At 43.9% G+C, this 25,783-nt stretch overlaps 1 protein-coding gene across 1 annotated transcript; it reads left to right on the top strand.

Annotated features, from left to right (window-relative positions):
- On the top strand, positions 1-24,721 carry HIVEP2 (HIVEP zinc finger 2). The gene is made up of 6 exons (XM_084261338.1): positions 1-5,259; positions 5,999-6,153; positions 11,218-11,393; positions 13,930-14,031; positions 14,559-15,469; positions 22,240-24,721. The coding sequence occupies exons 1-6, from the start codon at positions 16-18 to the stop codon at positions 23,056-23,058; spliced, it is 7,407 nt and encodes a 2,468-aa protein (XP_084117464.1). The 5' UTR covers positions 1-15; the 3' UTR covers positions 23,059-24,721.
- The last annotated feature ends 1,062 nt before the right edge of the window (positions 24,722-25,783 follow it).

Raw genomic sequence — 25,783 nt, 5'->3', positions numbered from 1 at the left:
ATCTTGTGTAACAAAATGGACTCTGGGGACACAGCTATAGGGCAAAAAGCTACCTCAAGGTCTGGAGAAACTGCTAAAGTACCAAGTAGATGGAGGCAAGAACATTCAGCTGTTATTAAGATGAGCACTTTTGGCAATCAAGAAGTACAGAGGCAACCACAAATAGATCACGAGCAAATAGGAAACACAGCATCAGCACAACTTTTTAGTTCTGGGAAACTGGTATCATCGAATGAAGCTGCACAGCAAGTCACGGAGAAGCAATATCCACAACATCGTCCGAGTCCCTACTCATGTCAACATTCACTTTCTTTCCCACAGCATTCGTTGCCACAAGGCTTCTTGCACAACATAAAGCCACATCAGAGCTTGGAAGGCCCTCCGTGGCAGTTCCCTGGCCACTTGCAGTCAGTTTCTTCAGAGGACTTATTTCCTTTCCATATGCATAGCCATAGTGGAGGTTTCTCCAGGAAGAAGATTTCAAGTTTGAACCCTGCGTACAGCCAATATTCACAGAAATCTTTAGATCAGTCAGAAGATGCTCACAAAAAGGAGCACAAACCCAAAAAGCCTGGCAAGTACATTTGTCCTTACTGTAATCGGGCTTGTGCCAAACCTAGTGTACTTAAAAAGCATATTAGGTCTCATACTGGGGAGCGACCGTACCCTTGTGTTCCTTGTGGTTTCTCCTTCAAGACGAAGAGCAACCTTTACAAGCACAGGAAGTCACATGCCCATGCAATTAAAGCAGGATTGGTACCTTTCACAGAGTCAGCAGTCTCGAAATTGGACCTAGATGCCAGTTACATTGATGTGGAAGCTGAAATACACTCAGACGGCGAGCAGAGCACGGACACTGATGAGGAGACCCCACTCCTGGTGGAAGGGTCTGACAAACTGAGCCCTGTCCCGCAGCTCCCCCTGGACATTGCTAGCAGGAGCAGTTTTCACTCCTCCATGGAAGAGTCCTTGGTGGGGCCAATGAAAGTGCCCATTTTGATTATCCCTAAAAGTGGAATTCAGTTACCCAGTGAGAGTTCACCATATATTGGCTCTGATATATTGCAAAACCCATCCTTAAGTACCAAGTCTGACGACTCTCATACAGTTAAACAGCGACTTGCACTAAGACTGTCAGAGAAAAAAGGGCAAGATTCTGAGCAGTCGTTAAACCTCCTGAGCCCACACAGTAAAGGAAGCACTGACTCGGGTTATTTTTCCCGCTCAGAAAGTGCTGAGCAGCAAATTAGCCCACCAAATACTAATGCAAAGTCTTATGAAGAGATCATCTTTGGGAAGTTCTATAGGATTAATCAAAGGACAGCACTAACAGTGGCCACAGCAAATCAGGAACACAGTTTAATGGGGAGAAAGGGCAAAGCAGAGCCATTACCTCTTTTAAATAACAGATTAGATATCAAGATGCTTGAGGAACATATTTCTCAGCTGACTCCAAATAAAGAAGAACTCATTGACTCTGGTAATTTGAGCACTATTAAATCTACACAAGTTTATCCAGGCAGCAATACAGAGTCTAGACAATCCCAGACATCCACATCATCCATCAAAAGTGAATCCAGCCTGTACCAGGCCAGTCAGCAAGGTGACGTACCCATACTTCTAGAGCCTCCAGTAGATTCCTCTCCTCTTATTAGAAGTAACTCCATGCCAACCTCTTCTGCAAACAGCCTCAGTATTCCCCCATCTCTGAGAGGCAGCCATTCATTTGATGAGAAGATGACTGGCTCAGATGATGTATTTTACCCCGGAACAGTGGGAATATCCCACCAAAGGATGTTGAGAAGACAGGCTGCCTTCGAACTGCCCTCTGTGCAGGAGGGGCACTCCGATTCAGACTATCATGGAAGACCAGGAAAAAATATCATTATTTCTTCCAGCAGACAGACAGCAGGTGACAAAGGACCATCCTTAAAAGAGAAGAAAGGAGACAAGACCTTTTACGACTATGATGCCAGTGGAAAGCACTACAGAAAGTGGGAAGAATTTGAAGCTCAGAAGCAGAATTACAGGGACTCACCAACTTTAGGTGGGATGAACAAGGGGGGAGAGTACTTTGTTGACCCACTTGGACAATCTCAGACGGTGCCATCCATGCTGGGAACAACTTTTGAAAACAGAAAGCGCAGGAAAGAGGAAAGTGTTGGAGATGAGGAAGACAGTCCCATGCTTTGCAGCAGTACGACTGGCACCACTGGGGGAATTCAGCCTCTGGACTTTGATCCCAAATCCCAAATTCAGGAAGTGCCAAGAAGTGGATTTGCCCTTCAAGGCCTGGACAGTGCTACCCATTGCCATGTGGAGCGTTTTGAAATTTGCAGGCCTTATTTGCAGTCTGGAAGCCCGTCAGCTTCTCTGGAAGACTCATCCTTAACAGCAGAGCAAGAAAAGACTGCGGAATCACTGGCTAGAAAGCCACCTGGAAATGTCATCTCTGTCATTCAGCACACAAATTCGTTGAGCAGGCCAAACTCATTTGAAAGGTCTGAATCTACAGAACATATTGCGTGCCAGCAGGAAAAGATCTATTCACCATCTGAAACATGTGAGAGTGAGATTTGTGAGTCCCCCATGAGCCCAGACCGAGCTCCACAAGCGGAAAATGCTGACAGCAGTAAGTCATCCCCAGCCCAGCAGCCTCAGCCGTATCATATGCAGCCCAGGTTGGTTCGCCAGCACAACATACAGGTACCTGAAATTCGTGTCACAGAGGAGCCAGATAAGCCTGAGAAAGATAAAGAAGTGCAGAGTAAAGAGCAGGAAAGACCTACTGAAGAATTCCAGTGGCCCCAGAGAAGTGAAACCCTTTCTCAACTACCTGCTGAAAAGCTACCACCCAAAAAGAAGCGATTACGACTGGCTGACATGGAGCACTCCTCCGGAGAATCCAGCTTTGAGTCCACAGGTACAAGCCTCTCTCGCAGCCCTAGCCAAGAAAGTAATTTGTCCCACAGTTCAAGTTTTTCAATGTCCTTTGAAAGAGAGGAGAATATGAAGTTCATTACGCCTTCCAAACAAGATGAGTTTGGAAAACAGTCTGAGTTTTTAACAGTTCCAGCTGGTGCTTACTCACTTTCTGTCCCTGGGCATCACCATCAGAGGGAAATGAGACGCTGCTCATCTGAACAGATGCCCTGTCCTCATGCTGCTGAAATCCCAGAGATCCGAAGTAAATCCTTTGATTACGGGAACCTGTCTCATGCCTCTTCAGCTGGGACACCTACTATGGCACTGTCTCCATCCCGAGAAAGGAAGAAATGCTTCTTGGTTCGCCAGGCTTCCTTCAGTGGTTTTCCAGAGATTTCCCAGACTGATCAGAGCACAGAACAAAGCATAAAGCAGGAGCAGATGGAACATGCACAGGCTGGGCTTCGGTCCTCCCAGCTTGCCTGGCATCACTCCCCTTCCTCTGTACTTCAGCCCATTCAGGTAGATGACTCTGGAAAACAGGCTATTGGCTCTTGTGCTCAGCTTAGTAACAGCTCATCCCACCTTGCCCAGCAACAGGCTCTTCTTGCAGACAGCACGGAAATGTTAAGGACTCCCTTGATCCAACAAGCACCTTATATTCCTAACAAACATCCATCAGAGCAGCAGCAGCTATTTGCACATCAAGAAAAAGTCCCATTTCCCCCTGTCCATAGCACCTTGTTTCAGTTCCCCTACCCAGCTGTCTGTATGGTTCACTTACCACCATCTCAGCAGCCTGTCTTGTGGCAGTCATGCACAGAACCTCTGCACTTCCAGCATCATTTTGTACAACAGCTGCAGAAATCTTATGTCAAACAGCCTTTCCAGACAGACGCTCCTCCAAGCTATCCCCTGGAACATGTGCCAGAGCTTATTGGAAAGAAACCAGCTGATTATGTGCACGCTAAAGAGCAAGCATACCAGCATTACTCAGGAACATCTGGGCAGTATTCAAAAAATACTCTTGTTAAGTACCAGTCAGACCATAGCATTAAACCAACAGATACCTCGTCTGAGCAGCATCTTCAGACAGATTTTGATTCCCCAAGTGATGGATCTGTACAGTCTTTGCCAGGAACAGTTGTTCCCGTCAGGATTCAAACCCATGTGCCATCTTACGGTAGTGTCATGTACACAAGCATTTCCCAGATCCTTGGACAGAGCAGCAGTCCTGCAATCGTAATTTGTAAAGTTGATGAGACTGTTTCTCAAAGAACATTGGCAACTAATGCAACCATGCAAGGAATTGGATTTAACATAGCTCAGATGTTGGGTCAGCACGGAGGGCTAGAAAAATATCCTTTGTGGAAAGTGCCACAGACACTACCACTTGGGCTGGAGCCACCAATTCCCCTGTGTTTGCCTTCTAGTTCTGACATGGTTTCTACCTTGGGAGGAAGCAAGCGAATGCTTTCACCTGCCAGCAGCTTGGAGCTCTTCATGGAGACCAAGCAGCAGAAACGAGTCAAAGAAGAAAAAATGTATGGGCAGATAGTTGAGGAACTAAGTGCAGTTGAGTTAACTAACTCAGATATAAAGAAAGATTTTCCAAGAATGCAGAAACCCCAACTAGTAAGGCAGAGCTGTGCAACCGAGCCAAAAGAAAATCTACCATCCATGTCATCCTCTTCACCGCTGTCCTCATCATCATCTCAAGAGTTCCCACCTGTCAGCATGCCAACAGCAGATGCTTTCCCACTGAGCAGGGAGAAACTTTCCAGCTTTGATTCCACATCACCAGGGCAGAAGTCCAGCGGACCTTCTGAAGGAAGGGACTCGCCAGAAGAACTGGATGTGGATGAAACAGCCTCAGATATGAGCATGAGTCCACAGAGGTCTTCATTGCCACCGGGAGAAATTCAGCCAGAAGACCACCTGAAGCATCAAAAATTGCCTCTTGGGATGTTAGTCCAGATGTCATCTAGTGCCGGTGGGAAAGTCACAGGCTCAACCATTCTCCTGACAGATGTAGCAGATTTTCAGCAGATCCTTCAGTTCCCAAGTCTGCGCACTACCACTACTGTGAGCTGGTGTTTCCTAAATTACACGAAACCCAATTATATTCAGCAACCAACCCTCAAATCTTCTGTTTATGCATCATGGTGTATAAGTTCATGTAACCCAAACCCATCTGGGCTAAGTACAAAGACCACATTAGCACTTCTAAGGTCCAAGCAAAAAAACACCACAGAAATCTACACTCTGGCTGCTATGCATAGACCTGGAGCTGGTAAACTGACATCATCAAGTGCGTGGAAGCAGTTTGCTCAGGTAAATAAGAGATTTTAATAAAATTACATTAGTATATCTTTATTTGAGAAAATATTAGCAAACTCTGAAATGTAAGTTAATGATTTAGAAAGAAATGTTTTAGAAAACAGATAGATGTCTTCCCATGACAACTTTTGAGCCTCAATTTACCCTTCTGCAAGCTCTGCTATTTCTGCTGTCTGTCTCCATTTTCAAAATCAGATGTAAAAATTGAGGCTTTTAAAGCCCTCCCTTCATGTGTGCCAGGGCCTGATACATTACCTCCCTTTATTTTGTCCTTTGTTTTTGCTCTGTCCTGATTCGAACAGTATTAGACACAAACATCCATGAGCATTCATAAGTAACGATTAAGCTACAATTGAGTAAGGATCTTCAGATCCATTTAATGTCTTTTACATACTGACTCTTCCTTATGGATGAAGCATTAGATAATGATGCCAGGGAAAATTCTGTAATGGCAATAACTTACCTTCTAAGGCTTTTCCATCTCTATTTTCCATGATTTTTTCCTGAGGAAAGATATAGTGCTGTCTTTTCTGACAAGAATCTCATAGAAATTTGTCCATGCTGTCCCCTCTCTTATTCTCTGTCAGATTAAATGGGACAAATTAATTAGTTTTATAGAGTTACACCAAAATGAGAGTTTGGCTTTGACCTGGAATGTTAAAAGTGCTTGAAATGAAGTGTGCATTTATTGTTTGCTCCAGCAGTAACACCCTTCCTTGACTTTGTTCTACAGATGAAACACGAGCCATTCTTCTTGTTTGGCAGCAAGCTTGAAAAGAAAGTAGTGGGGAATATTATAAAAGAAAGAGTAAAAGGAGACATTCATGGAGATAAAGACATTACATCCAAACAAACTGAGCCGATACGAATTAAAATCTTTGAAGGAGGGTAAGAAAATGCAACTGGAAATTTCAAGCTCAGCCTGTCATTTTAAAGAGATTTGAAAATGAATATGAATGAATTAGGATGTGAACAGTCTCCTGTATTCCTGCCATGTCTTGTAGTTCCCAAGCTTGTTATTTTTTGTGTATATGTCAGTCTTAAAACAAACCACAAGGTACTTGTATACTTACTCTTGGCTCTACTTTGCTATTAGGACAATTATAGTTTCTTCCTCTGTGAAAGCTCCCACTTGAAATTGTTATTTCATTCCTTAGGTCATAAAGAAATGGATAAACGGTTAATATTTTGGTATTTTTTATACCATTTCTTTGTATTTAATGTCTCCCATGAGGATATCTTCCCACTTTTAGACTCTGTGTACCTCCACTCACTTGAGCGGGTTAGCTATGCATGCCTACTCTTATTCTTGTAATTTTTCAGTATTCACTGAAGTTGGATTTTGGAGATAAAATGTAAGATGGCAATGAAGTCTATGGCGTCTAAGCCTAATCCATAGATCTGTCATGTATGGTTGATTAAATAACGTTTAATTTTACCATGGCCATCTATCACTCAAGTGATAACAGAAACAAATAACAAAGAGAGGGGAAAAAGGAGACCTGAAAGCCCATTAACCTTGTTTTAAGGCATATGAAGCTTGTTATAAACAGCAAATGAAATGGACACTTGTTTTCCAATGCACTATACTCTAAAATGGAAGATACTGTTGAATTTCTTTTACAGAATTCTGTCATACTGCGATTTATTTGTCATTTGTTAGTAGTGAATAGTCAGGTGGCTGAACAAGATGTGTTTTTCAGTCTTGCCAAAATCAGATGGTCTCACAACACTGTTTTATTGGAGTAACTAAACAGATGAGGATGGAGGTGTGAGAAATTCGTACATCCATCTCTTTCTCCTGTCAGTTCGGAGCCTTGAAAATCTCAGTTGTCCATTCACATCATGTGTTTTGGCTCCGCTTGAATAGTCTCCATGAAATTAATATTTGTATTTCTCTGTAGTCTGCAACACTGAGGGAGCATAGCCTACATCTTGCCTGAAAGACCAAAAATGTTATTTTGGAGATAGTTCTAGGTACACTGGCCCAGACACAGTCATCCTGTCTGTTCTCTGTAGTGCATTGTCTTAGTACTCAAGCCATTAGGCTGGCTACATGAGCATGACCCAAATTCAGGGTTGAGGCTAAGTTTACAAGAATTGTAAAGAGCTGTTGCTTCAACTCACACCCACTTTGAAGTATAAAATTTGCCTGCTTCCCACTATGTACCATTTCTGAATTTGGATCACTCAGCTGAAGATAGTCTGTGCTAATGTAAGCTGTGTGATGAGAGGTCAGAAGAGCAACAGTGTGCTCAGAAAAGCAACTTAAAGGAGGATTCAGATCAGTTTGAGCTGAGACAGGTCAGTCTATAGAACACCTCTACCATCTAATACCTCCTTGAAGAAACTTTGTATGTTGCTTACACTATGTTAAGTTTCCCTGTACACCAGTAAGGTCTGTGAAAGTATTCGTGTAAAGTCACATCATTCACACTTCACCTAGAAATGTCTCCCAGTAATACTTGATTATGTTTAGATATCCTTTGAGTAAAACAAAACATAAGAAACCTTGATGTGCACGTTAGTGTTCGGAGAGGCGGGGGACAAATAATCTGTACAATAGACTGGGATTTCCTCTATAGGAGCACATAACCTGCAAAGCTACAGTGAATAAGGTGATGTGGTGTTAACAAGTCCAGTCTTTCCTTATACATCATCATGTTGTCATATTTTGTATAGGAATTATTTGTGGAAGGGTAGATTCATTCTTGCCGTTATTTTGGCTATTTTTAAATGGATCAAGTATTTTTTAGACATTATAACCATGTTGTTTATTGTTCTCTGTTCTGACTTTTAAATTTGTCCCCCTCTTCAGGTTTTTGTTTGTTATGATTTCTGAAAGCTAGTTTTGAACATGGGTGGGTTTCTGTGCTTGCTTGCTCTTGGCTGTTTGTAGCACTGTTCTGCTCTTCTTTATTCTGCACTACTCTAAACAGGCTCATCTTCGTATCATCTCAGCACATGCAAGTTGTGCACTGAACCATGCAGTAAATGTCTATTGTCTTTGTTTCACGTTTTCTCCTCTCAACAGAGAACTGTGCACAGGGATATCTTGCTCTGGCAGGGCGTTTTCATTTTGATTTTCGTTTGTCTTGGGGAGTGTATTTGCTTTGACTTCTTGATTGCTTTGGGTTTGTAGGTGCAAAGAAAGCAATTCAGAATCTGTAGTTCAGAAAGAACTCTGGTGGTCAGAGTTTTTAGTTTGTGGGAAAGCTTGTCTGCTTTCCCACAGGGATGTTGGGCAGCTGCCTCATGCCAGGGGAGTGGCAGGTGGGCAAACAGCAAATAGACAGGGCTGGGGATGAGTGAGAAGCCGAAGGAACAGATTGAACAGAGTTGAGGCAAAAAGTAGATGCCACAGCACATCACCACCTTGCTGCACCAGAGCCCATCAAGAGCAGTTCGTAAGCATCACTGTGGAGGGTGGGTTTGAAGGAAGAAGTTAACAACCATATTATTACTTCTGGCAGGTGGCTTGATTCAGATGAAATTATCTGAATCACAAAATCTGTTTTCCATCATCTGTGGCTGCAAAACCCTGATGGGATGTGAAGCAGTGCTCCTCGAAGAAAAGACTCAATTTGAAGTTCAGTACTTGCTGCAGTACAGTTTGTTAGTTACTAATGGTGCAAAGTGAAAAAGAAAGGAGGGTCAGGGCAAACATGCCCACTCACCTGGCTTAATGACATTGTCATCTGACAGCACTGACACCTGACAGTTCAGAGTTTGATTACATCTGGTCTTCTAGATCTATCAGTAATAGAGTCCAGTTGAAAATCCCCAATAAAACAGCGTTGTGGATAGAAACTGCAGGACTGTGAGGCTTGCTAATACTTTTTGACACTAGCATCCCTTTCAAGTTAAGCTTAGGGGAGCAGTGACTGTAGTTCCTACATGAACGTTGTGTAGTGGGAAGGGGGAGATTGCTGAAAGATTTGAGAGAGGCACAAGTTAATAGTGAGATCCTAGGGGCTGGAAAGATAATCACTGTAGACTTGGTCTTCTGCTGTTTCAGTTTTTGGACAGGCCTTCTTTAAATGTCAAATTTGTGCGTGTCATTTCTCTTACAGCTGTCGTTATGGTGGAGTGTGCTTACAGGGTCAAGTTCAGTTATGGCCAAGAACTGTGCATATGAATGATGAGGAGACAGATCTTGTCTAATTGTCTTTGTGCCCATTGGGATCTGACAGGTGACAGAAGCTGGTGGTATGAGGTCAGGCAGAGGAACAGCAGAGATGGAGCAAGAGAAAAGCACATGTTACAACACAGCATTTATCTTAGCCAGTGTCAATAGGGGAGGATATGGTAGGCTCCAACCCAGCAAAATCAGACTGTAAGGAGAGATGAAAAAAATAAAAAATGGCAGTCTTTCAAACAATAATGGACATTTTTTTCTGTCTGTGGGAGGAAGGCTGGAGGTAGCTGATGAAGCAGTGGATAGAGACATGACTAGGAATCACTGGCATATGTCTATGAAAGAGAACCTGGTAATCGCGGCAGACAGGAGAGCAGAATCCCAGAGATGTTATTAAAAAAGCCTGCTAGAGAGATGCCTAAACATTAAATAGCATTAGATTGTGCCAGTTTTGCCTGTGGGGCCAGGGACAATGAAGGTAAAGAGAGGTGGGCAACTTTACTGGAAGGAAAGATAATTTTGGCATCCACATTTGAAGGAGGAGATGGTGTTTTTAATAGATAACAAGATGGACATGAGAACGGCACAGTGTTTTATGGATTCCTCAGATATAACTTTAGTATTTATATTGCCAGTGATGTAGCTGAACATATGGAAGAAGTGTTCATCTAAGACAAGCACACTTAAAAATGTTTCAGCTCTGTAACCCCAAAATTGCCACTTGTTTCTTGTAGACTTATCATCACACTAACAGAATCTTTCAGACAGTCCCATATTTATTTAAAGCACTGTCAGTACCAAGGATATTTTGTGGGCTGCGCATCCACGGGATGACTAAAAGTACTTATTAGTGCTGCTTAGAGAGAGGGCAATGGAGGACAGAGGGGATAAAAAATATTATATCTCAGTTCTCACAGCTTCTGGATTTTACTTTGGGTGAATGAAGATGAAATCCTTCCTCTAGGGAAAGCCCAGTGCTTTTCAAACCTCAGAACATACCAAGCAGATCCCCTGGGCCCTTTTAGATTTCGGTATTAACAATTTATCATGATAGCAAAGGCAATGTGCAGCTTTACCTAGATTTGCTCATCTTATTTATTGTGTAACTACACACTATGTAATTAGCAGAAATAGCATGGAACACTTACAGCGGTGCTAAGAAAAATTCTTTTAGCAGCTTTCTGCCAAGTATGCAGGTTGGATGTTACCCATTTTATTCCTAAAGCTGCATATACCTGAGTGAACTCACTTGGTATCTGGTAGGGAGGGATCCATCTTCAGGAACTTTGGACATCTGTAGTGGAAAAGTGTACATCCTTGCTAGTCATCTGCATTCCCTTAATGCTTCATGGGGAGAAACAGGCATTTCCAGGATATGATTTATCTGATCCCAAGAGATAAATACACTGAAATAGTTAAATGAATGTTTGCTGCAAAATGACACTGTTTTCAGTGGTGGTAGATGCCTGCGTTACAGTTAACTGAAATAAAGCCAACCTGCAGACTCGTGTTTGGCGTTGTGCTGTGACTGGAGGAACGGTAGCTAATCTGTTCCCTGATGAGGTGTTTACACTGTTCTCCTAATGCAACCCTTTGGTCTCATGCTGTTAAACACACTGGGACCAGTGCATTCCTTGAAAGGAAAACACTTTTTGAGTTCCAGCCTGAAAAGTCTGTAGTTCCTATGGGCTTCTGTGGATTTTTGGTGATGAGATCCATACAGGATCAGGATCAGATGTATAGAGGTGATGTTTGTGCAAGTACGTGACCCGGAGTCTGTATGATTTATTTATATGCTTGCCCTCTTCCAACAGGTATAAATCAAATGAGGATTATGTCTATGTCAGAGGTCGTGGCCGAGGAAAGTACATTTGTGAAGAATGTGGAATTCGCTGCAAAAAGCCAAGCATGCTCAAAAAACATATCCGCACTCACACTGATGTCCGGCCTTACGTATGCAAGTTGTGCAATTTTGCCTTCAAAACTAAAGGTACCCTCTTTGCTGAACTCTTACCACCCAAACAAATCTTGAGCTATATTGCCATCTGGGCTCCAAGCACCCTTTGCAGTCAAGGAGAGAATTGCCTTCAGAATAAAATGATCATGTTTATGTATAGAGGACTTCACGAGAGAGGTTGTTCTCTTTTATTGAATTGATCCAGGGATTTTGTGAGACTCCAAGACTCCTTGGATAGCTTCGTTATAGACTCTTGGCTGGTCCGTGTGTCTGCAAAGAAAATGTAGTAGCATACAATGGTCCTTACAAATAATATTTTCTGCCAAAATTGTTACAGCGTGCAAAGTTTAATTGCAGCAACACTTAAATGCTACCAGGAGAGTACACTTGTTATGACATAATGTAGAAGCCGAGCATCAGCTGCTGAGGAAAACATGCCTTCACGGGCTTTACAGTGGGTCAGTTTCAAGTTTATAAATAATGTATGTCTCCCAGATGGGCCACTCCATCCACTGTGACATTAATTATGAATAGAGATCTGATAGCTTGTGTTCACATGTATTTATCAGCAGAGAAAAAAGCTTCCATTTGTCACCCTGAGGCCACAGATAATGATATTCTTTGGAATTCGGATTTGCCTTGCAACTTTCTCCTTAAAAGAAAAAAATCTTTTTCTTTGGTAGCATTTCTTTGTAGCACAGCCCAAATGAGCCTTAGATTCTCAGTTTCTTAGCTTCCCTTTGGCAGACAAGGGAAACGGATTCTGGTCCCAGAGCGGTGAACTTAGTTGAAAGGGGAGAAAGGAAGCTGAAGGAAATTTCTCCCAAAATCCCAGTGCAGCTTCATGGCTGTTTAGAGAATTGTAATAGTTTCCATGACTCCAGCCCTTCTTCGTCTGCCAAAGATGGGAATAGCCGATGGATGGTAGTAGACCCATCAACCTAATTTAAGATGAGAACTTTCATGGGACTGTAAAGACAAAGACAAGGAGCTGCTCATTCACAGTCCCAGTAGACCGTCTGGTGAGCTGTTCATTGTTTACATTTGACTTCGCTGGAGGAATGGGTCTTGAGGAGGGACTTGAAGAAAGATAGTGGTTTTGCAGCTACGTTCAGAGAGGACACTACAGGCAGGAGAGATGGCATGGAAAGAAATGTGAAACTTCTTGCTGAGGATGGGATTTCTGACAGAGAAAAGAAACCGAGAGGGGGTGGTATGGTGTTGCAGAAGAAGGGCACGAGTAGGAAGAGATTAAGTAGGTCTTCAAAGTATAAGTGTTTAACTGGTGGTTTACTGCTTATGAGCAGTTGTCAGCCTCATAACCATCATTCCTATTTTACTGAGAACAGTCAGGGACAGACCTTCAGAGGTAGTTAGGTTTTCAGTGTACACCCTGAGCGTTTGGCCATCCAGAGGCTTCAGTGGCCAACTTAGACTTTTCATGCAGTGCACAGGAGCGATAAAAAACTCTTCCTGAGAAGGGAATTATTTGAACTGAAAATCAGAGGAGAGGAGCCTGGCTTGGGAGTTTCTAAGCACACCTCCACTGTCCAATAGAGTGGCGCAGTGTTCCTGCCCTCAGGTTGCTTGTGCCACATGCACGACCTGGAGCCATTAGTTGGAGTCTCAAAAGCAGCACAGGTACATTCACAGAGTGCTTTCCATGAGCTAAGAAGCACAGTGGTTAGGTTTGCTTGTGCCATGCCTTCCCCGTTGGGTATTGCAAATGTGACTGGAGTAGCTAATGGATTAGAGCAATATTCTTTCTTTAGCTTGCGTTTGTGCTGAAGATTCTTTGCCATGATATGTCTCTTGGGACCAGTCTCAAATGAGTTTTCTTATCTGTGAAAAAACAGACCAAGACAGTCACTCCAGAAAGTCAATAGTCTAGTGTTAGGTTGCTTCCTCAGGGGAACGGGAGATCTGATTTCAAATCCCTGCTGCGTCTGGTTCAGATCCGTACTCCAAAGCAGGCAGCAGAACCTGGGGTTCCCCCATCAGTACAGCTCCTCTCAGTTCAGAGATTGCAGCTGGATGGTAAACTTGCAGAAAGAAGTCTCCAACAAATATATTTTTGATGCTTTATGCTCACTCAACATTTGGACCCTACATGTGAAGTAAATGCGAGAGCCGTAAGCTTGGAAGTACCACTGTGAAAGTAGGAGTGTGAGCCCTGAATGGCTGGTGTGCGTTGTACTTTTAATGTCCAGGCAGTCTGTACATACAGTGAACATAGACTGCAGGCATAGAGAACATCCAAAAGCGATTTTTTTAGCTTGCTGGGGTGCATGAATGTCATGTGAAAAATTGGAGAGTTGCCTATATATCTTTCAGGCCCTGATTTTAAGTTTATTTGAAATATTATGGGGGGTTTTTTGAGATATAAAACCTACTGTCATTAAAATAGCCTCTGAGGGCAATGTGCTGGATGAGTCAACCCTGTCTGTTCTGGGGTTTTTTAAACTAAAAAAAAAAATCTGCAGGATAACGGAGTTAAGATACATCAAAACCTGGCTTGGAGAGTGATCTTTGTTGTTGTCTGTTAATTAGATTAATCTCTGATCCATAGGAAATCTGACAAAACATATGAAGTCTAAAGCACACATGAAAAAATGCCTGGAGCTTGGAGTATCAATGACATCCGTAGATGATGCTGAAACTGAAGAAGCAGGTATGTCAGAATGATTTCATTTAGTTGGAATGGCCTCTGGAGTATGCAAATGACTCATTGCACTTCAGCAGAGTGGCTGGCATGGGAGTGTTTGGGGCATTTTCTAATTGAGAGGCATCTTTTTAATAAACAGGAACCATAAAAAAATAAATCTGATCTATTTGTCTGAGTTACATTTGTTCTTAAGATACATGAGGAGGAGCTAGAAGTGAAAGCACGACCTGTTGCCATCTGTCTCATGCAGAGTTCTCAATCTTTTCAATTTAGATGTGAGATGGCAGCATTTAGCAAAGTTGCAAGGTGGGGTAGAGCGAGTTTGCTTTCTGTACTTCCTTTCAAGTGTAGAGTTTTAAGGCATTATAATGAAAAATTATGGCTTGAGATTATGAAGAATGGCTTTACACAGCCATCCCAGATGAAGAGCATCCAGTGATGGCAGCAGGTGTGCTGGGTGGGGAATGAAAGTGGCAGAAGGTGTAAAAGGTGGCGTTTGTGCTCATTGTTTTGACTTGCCCTGGCTGTTTCAGAAAACATGGAGGACATGCAGCAGGAGGCAGAGAAGAGCAGCAACTTGGCAGGCCTGTCAGCAGAGCACCAGTTTTCTGATGCGGAGGAGTCGGATGGTGAGGATGGTGATGACAACGATGATGACGATGAAGATGAGGATGATTTCGATGATACTCAGGGAGATTCAACACCAAAAACCCGATCAAGAAGCACCAGCCCGCAGCCCCCTCGGTTCTCCTCCCTGTCGGTGAACTCAGCTGGGGCGTCGCAGGGGGCTTCCCCCGAGGGCTCCCTTTCCGTGGGACACTCCTCCCTCATCAGTTACTTGGTCACTTTACCTAGCATTCAGGTTACTCAGCTTATAACACCAAGCGACTCCTGTGAAGACTCACAGATGACAGAATATCAGAGGTTTTTCCAGAGTAAGAGTACCGATTCAGAGCCCGATAAAGACAGGTTGGACATACCTAGTTGCATGGATGAGGATTACGTGCTTTCCTTAGACCCAAGTTCATCTCCAAGGGACCTTTCACCTTCCAGTCGACAGTCGTCACCCGGCTACGATTCTTCCCCCTATAGAGATAACTCACCAAAGAGGTATTTAATGCCAAAGGGGGATTTGTCACCTAGAAGGCATCTGTCACCCCGAAGAGATGTTTCACCCATGAGGCACCTTTCCCCACGGAAGGAGGCTGTGCTGAGGAGAGAGTTATCACCAAGACGGGACGTGTCACCAAGGCGTCACCTATCGCCAAGGAGACCAATGTCACCAGGAAAAGATGCATCTGTTCGAAGAGATTTGTCTCCTAGGCGAGAGAGGAGATATATGGCCTCCGTTAGAGCGGCGTCTCCCCGGAGGGGCTTATACCATAATCCAGCATTGTCCATGGGTCAATATTTACAGTCTGAATCTATTCCAGTGGGGCATTCAGTAAGTATAAAAGAGTATTTTCATTCCTGTTGTCAACATCAGTGCTCTTACCTAATCTGTGCATAGTATTTTAAAAAACTTCGTAGCTTTGTAGAAGAAGCTTTGAGAATCAGTGGGAAGTCCTGGGATGAATGCAAGAAACTTGGAATAGACATGGACCAGGCTGAGATGTTAATTCAGTTAGGTGCCATAGAGTCTGCCCAAGGGTCAAATCTTCACATGGTTCAAGCCTGGGTAATTCCCTTAGCTTCAATGAAATTAGGCTGTCTTACATTAACTACTCCAGCCTTTCTTTTAAAACAGCCCAGGAAGCTTATATGGCGTGTGGGGCTTGTTACAGCACGGTAAAACCTTTCGCCTTCCTGACTGTCAGATGGGGTCAAGCCCAGACCAGGGTTTAAGGCCCTGATATAGCAGTGTGGTGCCCATCACCAACGTATTGTTTCATGCAATAAAAACACCTACAATAAATTTAAAAAAAAAAAAGCAGGGTGCCCATCAAAGTCAGGATGTGTGACTGGAGTTGAAAGGATATTGTCATGTGAGAGGAGCAGGCGGCTGTCTGCCCAACAGAAAGTGCCACCTCGGCTGGGTGTTTCTGCAGGGACAGAACTGTCTGGGTGGAAGCGGAAATATGCAAAACTTGCACAGCTGCTGCCTGTGCTGGTGCCTTTCAGTGCAGCAGCTCTCAGAAACTGCCAACTTGGCACTTTTGACATGCCCTAGCATTCACAAAGCGCTCTCTCCACAAATAAATTTGTTCTTCAGAGTTAAGGAATGACCTCACTATGTATGCATTTATTTATTTATTTGTTTGGTATGTTTCCCTCCCCACATTTGCTGCTGATGCGGCCCTCTCCCTGCCTGGCTCATCAGCCCCTACAAGTAGGTTCAACCCAGGCAAGCTGTGACAGGCCTCAGGGTTCCTGCCTCCTTGCCCTCCTCTCAGCAGGGTTCTTCTCCCTGCTTCTCTGTCTCTGGTCTTCTCAGCTCTTTGTGTAGCTCTTTGTGATTCTTCTTTGCACACTGAAGAATTACACACTGATCTCATAAATTCAGCATTTCCAGAGCTCTGGGTGAATTTGTCTGTGGAGCCAGGCTGATGTGTTATCTGCACCAGGGTATGGAGCTAGAGATGCAGCTGGGCAGAGTGGCAGGAGCAGGGATGGAATGAACAGAGCTGAGATGATGCCAGCCTGGCACATTCAAAAGTGACTTCCCAGCTTTTCAGGGGAATAAAAGAAAGCTGCAATGTGAACAGCTACGTGTGTAGGAGAGAGCAACGCAGGTACTTCTCCCGTGTCTTAGACATGGCCCCATGGCCTGGCAAGTTGCTTGGGGTGAACCACAGAGCAGGGTGGCTGACTAAGCTGTTCTTGAGAAAGGGCATGTTGAAACCCTGTTGCATTGTCATAGGGGTGATCACTGTGTAGCTGAGAGAGGATGCAAATCCAGCCAGCAGTCCTACTCACCAAGTAAGGAAGCACAAGAATAGGATAAAGAACCGCCAGTTTAACAGTCATGATATCTGAGTAGCAAATGAAAGGGATTACATGAGACGCTGCAGCTGACATTGTGTGGGGAGCCCAAGTCCCTGGTGTCCTGCATGAGACACTTCCACTGGCACCCTGTAGTAGAGATTTTGGATGTGTGATGATGCTGGCAAGGGGTGTGTAACTGTCACCCTTGGCCATCTGACAGTTCTTGCTGTAATATTTGCCTTGTGTGTTATGCACACCTTCCAGCAAGGCGTTTAGCACATTGTAAGGACTCTTTTAGCACCCTTAGCTCCTTCTTTTGGAAAGTCCACCATGCCAGATGGGCTTTTAGCACTTACCTTAGTTTTGAGGTAGCATCGAGTCTGTGGCAGTGAAAAACCCAATGTCAAAGATCATTTGTCCTACAGAAAGCATCAGTAACTCAGCAGCATGTTGATTGTTCTGAGAGAGAAGCCCAGACCTCAGTACAGTCACTGGAACTTGAACACAGATGTCACTGGAAGCAGATCCCAGGCAAATTTAAATGAGGGAATCACAAGTGATGATGATATTCCATCTCAACAAACAACTGCAAGAGAGAAAAGATGGATTCCTCACCGCTTGATGCCTCTCTGGAAAACATACTTTAGCCAAACAGTAGCTGAGTTTAGGTGAAACACAAGTTATTATACTCGGTGTGTGGGAAGACAAATAACACCTGAGCTTGCTATAAATGAAAGCTGTCAGAGAAGAAAACGGAATAAAGGCTGTTTTTCACTTTCAGAGAAGTGAAATCCAGAAAATCAGAACATGATTAGCAACTGCATCAGTCATGCAGATGCTTACAATCCTGCTTCCTCTTTCAGAGCTGCGCAGGGTTCCCAGTCCTTGCAGGAATTAGTGGTTTTGTGCTTCTGCTGCCTGCAGCTTCCAGAAGAGGCCAGATTTTCTTCTTCTCCACTAAAATGGATGTATTTGCTCTAGTCTCTTTGGCCAGTGCTGGTCTAGTTCCCCTTCATGTTTCTTGCCTTTCAATGTTCTTGCACTTTGGTGGTGCTGTGCAAGGAGCCTGTGAAGTGCTCTAGCCTTGAAAGCACCACATGGAAAGTAATTGAAATTATTTCTTTAGGAAGTGGAAAAGAGCATGGGGAAAGTAACTGCTTTTGTACAAAGTACAAAAATACAGAAAAATAGACTTTTTTTTTTTTGGCAGTTAATAACAGGATACACTCTTGCAACAAGATGCTCTCTCCAGAGTAGCCTAAGGCTCCAGTTGGTGCTGGTGCACATTTGGCTCTGGCAAATTAAATGCCCACCTTTAAATTTAGAGACAGATCCCTGTTGTACTCTAAATACATTTGGGATCTTCTCTTCCTTTAATGCCAGAGGTTTCTGTCCCTCTGAGGCAGCTGGTGCCAGTATTAAAGGGCTCTGAGTCTTCTCCCTAGCCATTTTATGCCAGTCCTGAGAGAAGGAGAAATGGAAAGGTGGCTTCTGTGCATCACTGTTGGCATTTTAGTTTGGGTCAGGCATATGTTTCTTTTGTCAGGTTTGACTTGCATTGCAGAGCAGTCTTGGAGTAAGTGACCTGGACTGTTTTCAGATGAAGTGAAACCAGAAGTGCACCAGGAGTGCAGCAGGTGCACTTATCTGTGACTGGTCATTCAAGTGAGCAAGAAGGGGTGGACCGCATAGGGCTAGTCCAAAGCAACCTTCCCCTCCAACCCCACAACACTTATAATGAACGTGGGATCCTGCACCAACAGTTTCACTCTGGTCCTGCTTGTCCCTCGCACTAGTGCACCCTGCTACTTCCAAGAGTGGACCAGAGTTTTTGCTGCTTCTTCCAGTCCCAAGGCTAGACACACTGAGACTGTGATTGTATCTTGCTGTGAGCAGTACGAACTCGTCCCTAGCAACTGGTTTAGCTTCTAGGAGGTAGTGGATTTTGCTGGGGTTTTCCACCTCTCATTCATTTTAAAGCCTGGAGCCTGTCTCAGTGTATTCAGAAGGGCTGAAGAAAGTTAGGCACCCCAGTATCCACTTGAAAGTTGATAGGACTTAAAAGTGCTATGATCATCCCAGACAGATGGGTATTAAATCCCTTCCCAAGCACTCAGTACTCTATCATCTTGAGTGAAATGCATTCCTGCACAGCCAGCCAGCATAAAAACTACATATAATATATGAACTGCAAATAGGTCCACTGGTGAATGTGGGCTGCTACGGTAGGTTCTCAGCAGGATGGCAAATCAAGCTGGTCCTGAAACTGGAGTCCACACAGCTTTATGGTCATTTTATTAAGCATCACATCTTTTAGAAAGCACATCAGTAATATGCTCCATTATTGAATTTCACCATATAGTTTAACAATTCCTGTTTTTTAACTTAGAAAAGCCTCAAGTACATTGCGATATGCTAATCAAAGAGATTGTTTTCCACCCTCCATCTTCTCGCAAGCTGTGGTCTGAGGCTGCTGGGAGGGTGTCTGTGAAGGGTGATGTTCTTTGAAACGTGATCTTACTCTTAATCCCCCACAGCCTGTTTTGGGTGATGTACCAGACACAGGGTAAACCCTATCTTGCCCCCGAGGCATTCCAGGGGACCTATGAAGCTGGATATGGCTTTGCTCTGCTGTGTGGGGTGGCAGTCTAGCTTTATGACCGGGTCAGAGAGTTTAGTGAAAAGCTCCCACAGAATATTGCTGCTTGGGAATTTGTATGTCACCTGGAGTTGGAGGGAAATACACTAAACTGCAACCAATGCAAATTAATAGGAAGCGATCTGGATTCCCATCACCTGACAAAGAGAGGTGCTCGTCTCGCTGTGCTGGCAGCAATGTGTTCTGACTGCACTGCAGAAAGGCACTGTGACTTCTACAGGGTGCTCAGTGATGAGATCTAATACCCACCCTGTCAACAAAATAAAGTCTTTGGATTTTCAGGATCTTTGTTAAAAGAGGACAGCTTCTCTAACATTCAGGCTTTCCCTGTGAATACGCAGATGTGTGCCTGCTTGTAGGTATGAAAATAATAAATATTGGAGAAGGAAAAAAAAGCAGGGTAAGAGATATGAACAGTTATTAATGCCCATGGCCATTTATGTTTGTCGTTTCCAAACTTATCTGCCAGAGCTAGAGAAAGATAATCCGATACGTGCTCAGCCAGGCTTGGAAGGCATCCAGTGGATGTGCACACACTGTCACTGTCTATGTAAAAAATATGCATATGAGACATCTATTCGATGATACTGCTGAGCTTGAAGTGTGTAGCAGTTTCTATCATGTTAGCCACCTCTATCCGACAAGGACAGACTGTTGCTCTATTCCCTTTGGAAGCCGTGGCCGGGTATGACATGAAGCCAGTGTCTTTCTCAGTTAGAGATTTGTATGTGAGGTTTGTGTTAGGGGTTTGTTCTCCAACGAGTTTTACTCCTTTTTTTTGTTGTTGTTGCTGCTTTTGCTCTATTCCCCTTAGCCCAAGTTCACATCAGATGCAATAGTGATAAATGTCATGGCTTAGGAAACAGCCAAGAGGACAGTATGACTGAGAAATGAGTTGACAGACCAAAGATGGAAAAAAAAAAAGAGGGCAAGCAGCTGTGCAGAGGTGAGGTTAGTGATAGGGAGGACTGACATGGTAGGTGAACTGTGTCCTTTGGCTTGGCAACTGCAGTTTATTCTGTAAATTTCTCACCATTCAGCAGTGTAATGTGCTGCCACTGTGCTTTCTTATGACAGTTTATCCTTTATGAGACTCAAGTGTCTCACATTCTGAATAGGAAAATTCCCAACATGGATTAGTTTTTGAATAATAACATCTCCTTAAGTTCAAGTCTGATGATTATGGGTCACCCTTCCTGTCTCGACGTTGATTTATATCGAATAGGACAAAGCATCAGAGCACAGTGAGATTGAGCCCCTGGGTAGTGCAGAAACTGAATCTTTAATTGCCCCCTAAACCAGTTCCCCGGGATGGGATCAAGAGGTTGCCTAGTGCCTCAAGAGCTAGGATTTCCCAGCAGTGAAGTGCTGCCACTTCAATGCATTGGCATTTAACAGCACAGTCCTCGGTCTGACACACCAAGGCTGCAGTAGCAGTACAGCTCTGGGGCAGTTGAGAGGTGTTTGGTCAATTTGCAGAGCAGAGACGAGCATTTTCGTTCATCTAATTTCCTGTGGGAGTCCCCAGGAGTTGTGTGGCCAAATCCCACACACAATTAGGAAAATGTCATCCTGCACTTTTGTCATCATTACTCCTCTAGTCAGCAATAAATGATACTTAATCATCAGATGGAAAACAAATTTTGAAAGTTAAGAATGAAGAAAAGAGAAATCCAAAAGCCCAGGGCATATTTAATACTGAGTGGAGATGGAGCTATTCATTTTTCCAAGGCAGGAACTAATGGGAAGGCACTGAAAATGTCAATATTGCGAGATTGGTTTTTATTAGCTGTTACAAAATCCCTCATTCTTCTCAATCCCATTATGAGTGGGTGAGTCTCCCTGCAACAGAATCATCACTTTCACTCACAGCTAATGCCTGTGCTTTTGTTGCCATTTATTGTTTGCACTACAGACGGGACAGAATGGTGCTCCCTTGGCTTAATGACTATACAAATTTGGGTCTTTGCTGCACTGAGGCGCTGGAACTTCTGTGGAAATACCCATCCTCTTTCATCAAGGGTTGGGTAAAGCCCACGGTGGAGGGTAGGAGGAACAAGTGCCTTCTCTGGGGCTCCAGAGCAGAATCTTCTCATCAGGCAGAAAATACATACACAGAGTCAGATTTTTCCCATATGGCCAAGCAGTGGTGGCAAGAGCATCCGAACTTGTATTCTTCTGCAACAAAGTCTTGATACCCAGGGTGGACTGCCAATACCAGCACGGTTTGAGCAGTTTGCCAAAAAAGAGGGTAAGATGAGTCTCCTGGCCAAATTTCTCCTGGGGAATGTAACTCTATCTACCCCAAATTCTCTCCCGCAGTTTCAGTCGAATATAATACTCCTCACTGACCTAAATTGCTGCATTGTGCTGCTGAACACTCTTAACTAGCTGCTGCCTTTCACCTCAGAGGCATGAGCCCTGTAGGGCTGAGCTCAGCAAAACCTCCTGTGTTGTTTGGATAAGCAATTAGTGGAGTTTTCCAAATGCTTTGGGATCCATCTGGACGAAAGGTGCCGTGTGAATGGGAGGTTGTGTTAGACAGGAAAGCAGATAGGTGGTTTGGCAGTCAGACAAGAATTTTGCTAGTAGCAGCGCTGACATTTCTTTTGTTTCTTTTCTGGTTACAGAGAAGGGGGTTGTCTCAGGGGCCTTACTTCAACATGTATGGAGAAAAAGGAGGTATGGAGCCCCGCGGGCCGAGCCCATTCCCCGAAGGTCCGAGTGACTACGTCTTCAGTCATCTTCCACTACACTCCCAGCAACAGATCCGAGCGCCCATCCCCATGATGCCTATTGGGGGTATCCAGATGGTCCATTCAGTACCAGTGGCCCTTTCAGGTTTACATCCTCCGTCCGCTCTGGCCCTGCAGAGGGAAGGCTCTGAGGAGAAGCAAAGAGGAACTGCGGAAATCCTTACAAAAGAATCGTATAGTATTTCCAAGCACCACGAGAAACGTACCTCTCCACACAGCTTGCACCCCACCACTCCCTCCAGCGCGCCCTCCTCCCCATTGCTGTTGCTGACACAGAGCATGTCGGAGGACAGTGTCGTAGCTACCGAGAGGGAGCAGGAGGAGAACATACAGACTTGTACAAAAGCCATAGCCTCTCTGCGAATCGCCACAGAAGAAGCCGTTCTGCACGGCGCGGAGCAGCTGCAGAGGCCTTCTGAGCCTCACCAGAAACCCTTAGAAAGTGCACATTTTAGCATTAAACACTTTAGTGGATCTGAGCCGGGCCAGACCTGTGCCTCAGCCACCCATCCTGACTTGCACGGTGGTGAACAGGACAGTTTTGGTACATCACAGACTGCGTTAGCCCATCCCACCTTTTACAGCAAGAGCTTTGTGGACGTCCGGCAGTTGGGCTTTCACAGCAGGAGCGACCCCCCATCAAGCACACAGGAGAGAAAAGATCCGTCATCTGAGAAGAGCAAGCCACATTGATCTGAGATGCATGGAGACTTTCACCCATACATTTACCCCACCTTTTTTTTTTTTTTCTAGAGATAGAGGAAGTATTCAACTTTACAGCATGCCTGTTCTAAGTTACAGTAGTTTGCTATTATATATACTTTTGTTATATCAAAAGAATTAGATAAAATAACACGTCATCATGAACCTGACCAAAACTAAATTTGAAATTCTTATTGGGTCTGGTACTTTTAAATTGTACAGATGTTTGTGCCTTTTCTTTACTTTGCTTATATTCTTATAAGCATTTTTTTAGCAGTAATTTGTACATATTTTAGAATTTGTGTATCTGCTTTGTAATAAATGTAATTTCTTTCCTTTTTTGGACACTTGGATCTAAATGATGTAAAGCAAAACAGCATCAATATATGTGAGGTTGCACTAAAACATATTTTTATATGATTAAAACTGAACAGCTTTTATGTACAGCTCTGATTCTGTAATACTAATATTTATTTACTTTGTTTCATAAATTGTAAATTTTTTTCTTAATGTTGTGGATTGCTTTTCTATGTGAAGCATGGGATTTACTGTTGCGTAATTAGAACAAAATGTATATTGTAAAACAAGATATTTAAACTAGAGTATCTTATCTTATTCTGCACTTATGCATTAGTTTAAAAAAAAAAAAGATAAAGGATGTATCAGTCAGTTCTTAACTCTTGTAATTTTTTTTTGTCTCTTGTTTGCCGGATTGACTATAACTTAAGTGCTGATTGTGATTTTAAACTGATAGTACCGTAAAGCATTAAAGTAAAACGATGTGCTATTGTGAGTTTTTTCAAAGCTTTATAAAACAGTTATAAATATATTAAAAGTATTTGGTCTTATGTGAACATGTTGATCTATATACTCCTTTAAAATCTATGGGAAAACATTCCTCCCCATGTCAATATGTGCAAGCGCATCACTGGTGCCATCTGTGTGACTCACTAGCACGGGCAAGGCTGCTGGGAATGGAGCTGGGGCGCTGCTGGCTACCAGGAGGCCGAGCCCAGCCATGGTGCGACCCGCTCCCTTGCCTCCATCAGCAGGGTGGCAAGGCCCCTATGGCCGCACGGAGCTGGGCGAGGAGCCGGCCTGCTGGCTGGACAAGTGGCATCCCGCCAAGCCCCGGCAGTCCCCTGCTTGCCAGGGCTGAATGTGGGGCGTAGGTGTCATGCAGAGGTGCCCTGGCATGTCAGAGAGGGGTTTGGAGCGGGAAGAAAAGGTGGTTCCTTACACGTGAACACCACGGCTGGTCACTCCCTACTGTGGTACCTGGGTCGGCTTCAGGGGAGGCTTCCCTCCCCTCCCAATCCAGGATGGAGGAGCGTGGTCCTGCCAGAGAGCACCACCACCCCGTTCTCTTCCATGAGCGGGATTCACGAGCAGGAAAGTCGCAGTCTTCCAGAGCAGGGTCTCCAGCGTGGTGAGGTTCGCTCCAGAAGACAGTCAGGTGGAGCCTGAGCTTGTGTTTGAACACGTGTGGTGGGTTACCACTACCACCAGCAGCATGCGTGTGAGCACGCGCGCGCACACACGCTCACACACACACACACACAAAGAAACCAACAACCTGGATTATATTTTGTGCTATTTAGTGGATTATAATTCTGTGAAACTGAGTTTGTATATTGATTTACAATACATTTAAGGAGTGTTCTTTAAAAAGAAATAAATATACAGTTACATGCATGAGGTGTCAAGTTTTCATGTCTTCTTTGAATTTTTCAAATTTATTGACGTTCCAGTATATTGTCAGAAACGTTTCTTCCCAAGCAGCACGTTCCCGCATGAGGACCGCCCTTAGGAATGTGAGTGGCAGCGAAAAATGTGGATCATCTTTCGTCCTCCTTTTTTATTATCAAACTAAACCAGTTTATTTCACCAGTAACACCCTGTGGGGGCAAACCCACAGCCAGTACGTTGTCGCAATTCTAGCGTGATGGCATATGATGAGTGTGATACCATTATGGAATGTGACCATTTGTAACCATTAAAGGTTAGTTTCTTGTACCCATTGCAGTGCTCCTACCTTTATTCCAGATCATTATGGCAACCATGCCAAGATAAGCATGTGCCAGAACACAGGCTCATCTCTGGCAGGAGAGGGGAGAAGCAGCGTATGTAGTTGGAGGCCAGCAGCTTGTTGGTTCATGCCTCCATTAAAAAAAAAAAAAAGTAGTCAATTACACATTTTTAGCTAAACAAGCCTGATCTGATGGAAGCCTCACTCCTCTCCTCCTGGGCTGCGTGGCCGTATTGAGAACAAAATGCTCTGCACGGTGATCAGCTAATCAGGTAATCACAGGTATTTTATTAAAAGGAAACCGGGCAACCCCTGATGCTCTGTTAAAATCGCCTTCATAAGCCACCCTCCCCTTACTGTGGGAGTTATCTCTGGCTTGTTTGATTACTTTAATTAATTTGCAAATGCAATTTACCATCCATCTTTTCAGCCTTGGGGCAGGGTTTTTTTACAATCATCGAGCAAGTATCAGTGAAATTGCATGTGATATTTTTGGGTTACAATGGAGCAATCCTGAAGAGGTTTCAGGTATTTATAATCTTAATTGCATTTTCTTAATGAGCTATTGTTTATACAGTGCTTTGAAATAAACACATCCTCATGCAAGGCCTAGGCATTGATGGTCACCACTTCTCTCGCTTTGGAAGAGGTGCTGGGGAGGAAGCCAACAAAATTTTCCCAGGCATG

The sequence above is a fragment of the Gallinula chloropus genome (genome assembly GCF_964237585.1).
Source record: "Gallinula chloropus genome assembly, chromosome: 3".
Lineage (NCBI taxonomy): Eukaryota > Metazoa > Chordata > Aves > Gruiformes > Rallidae > Gallinula > Gallinula chloropus.
Note: the sequence above shows the minus strand (reverse complement) of the source record. Positions and strands in the feature narration are given on the sequence as shown.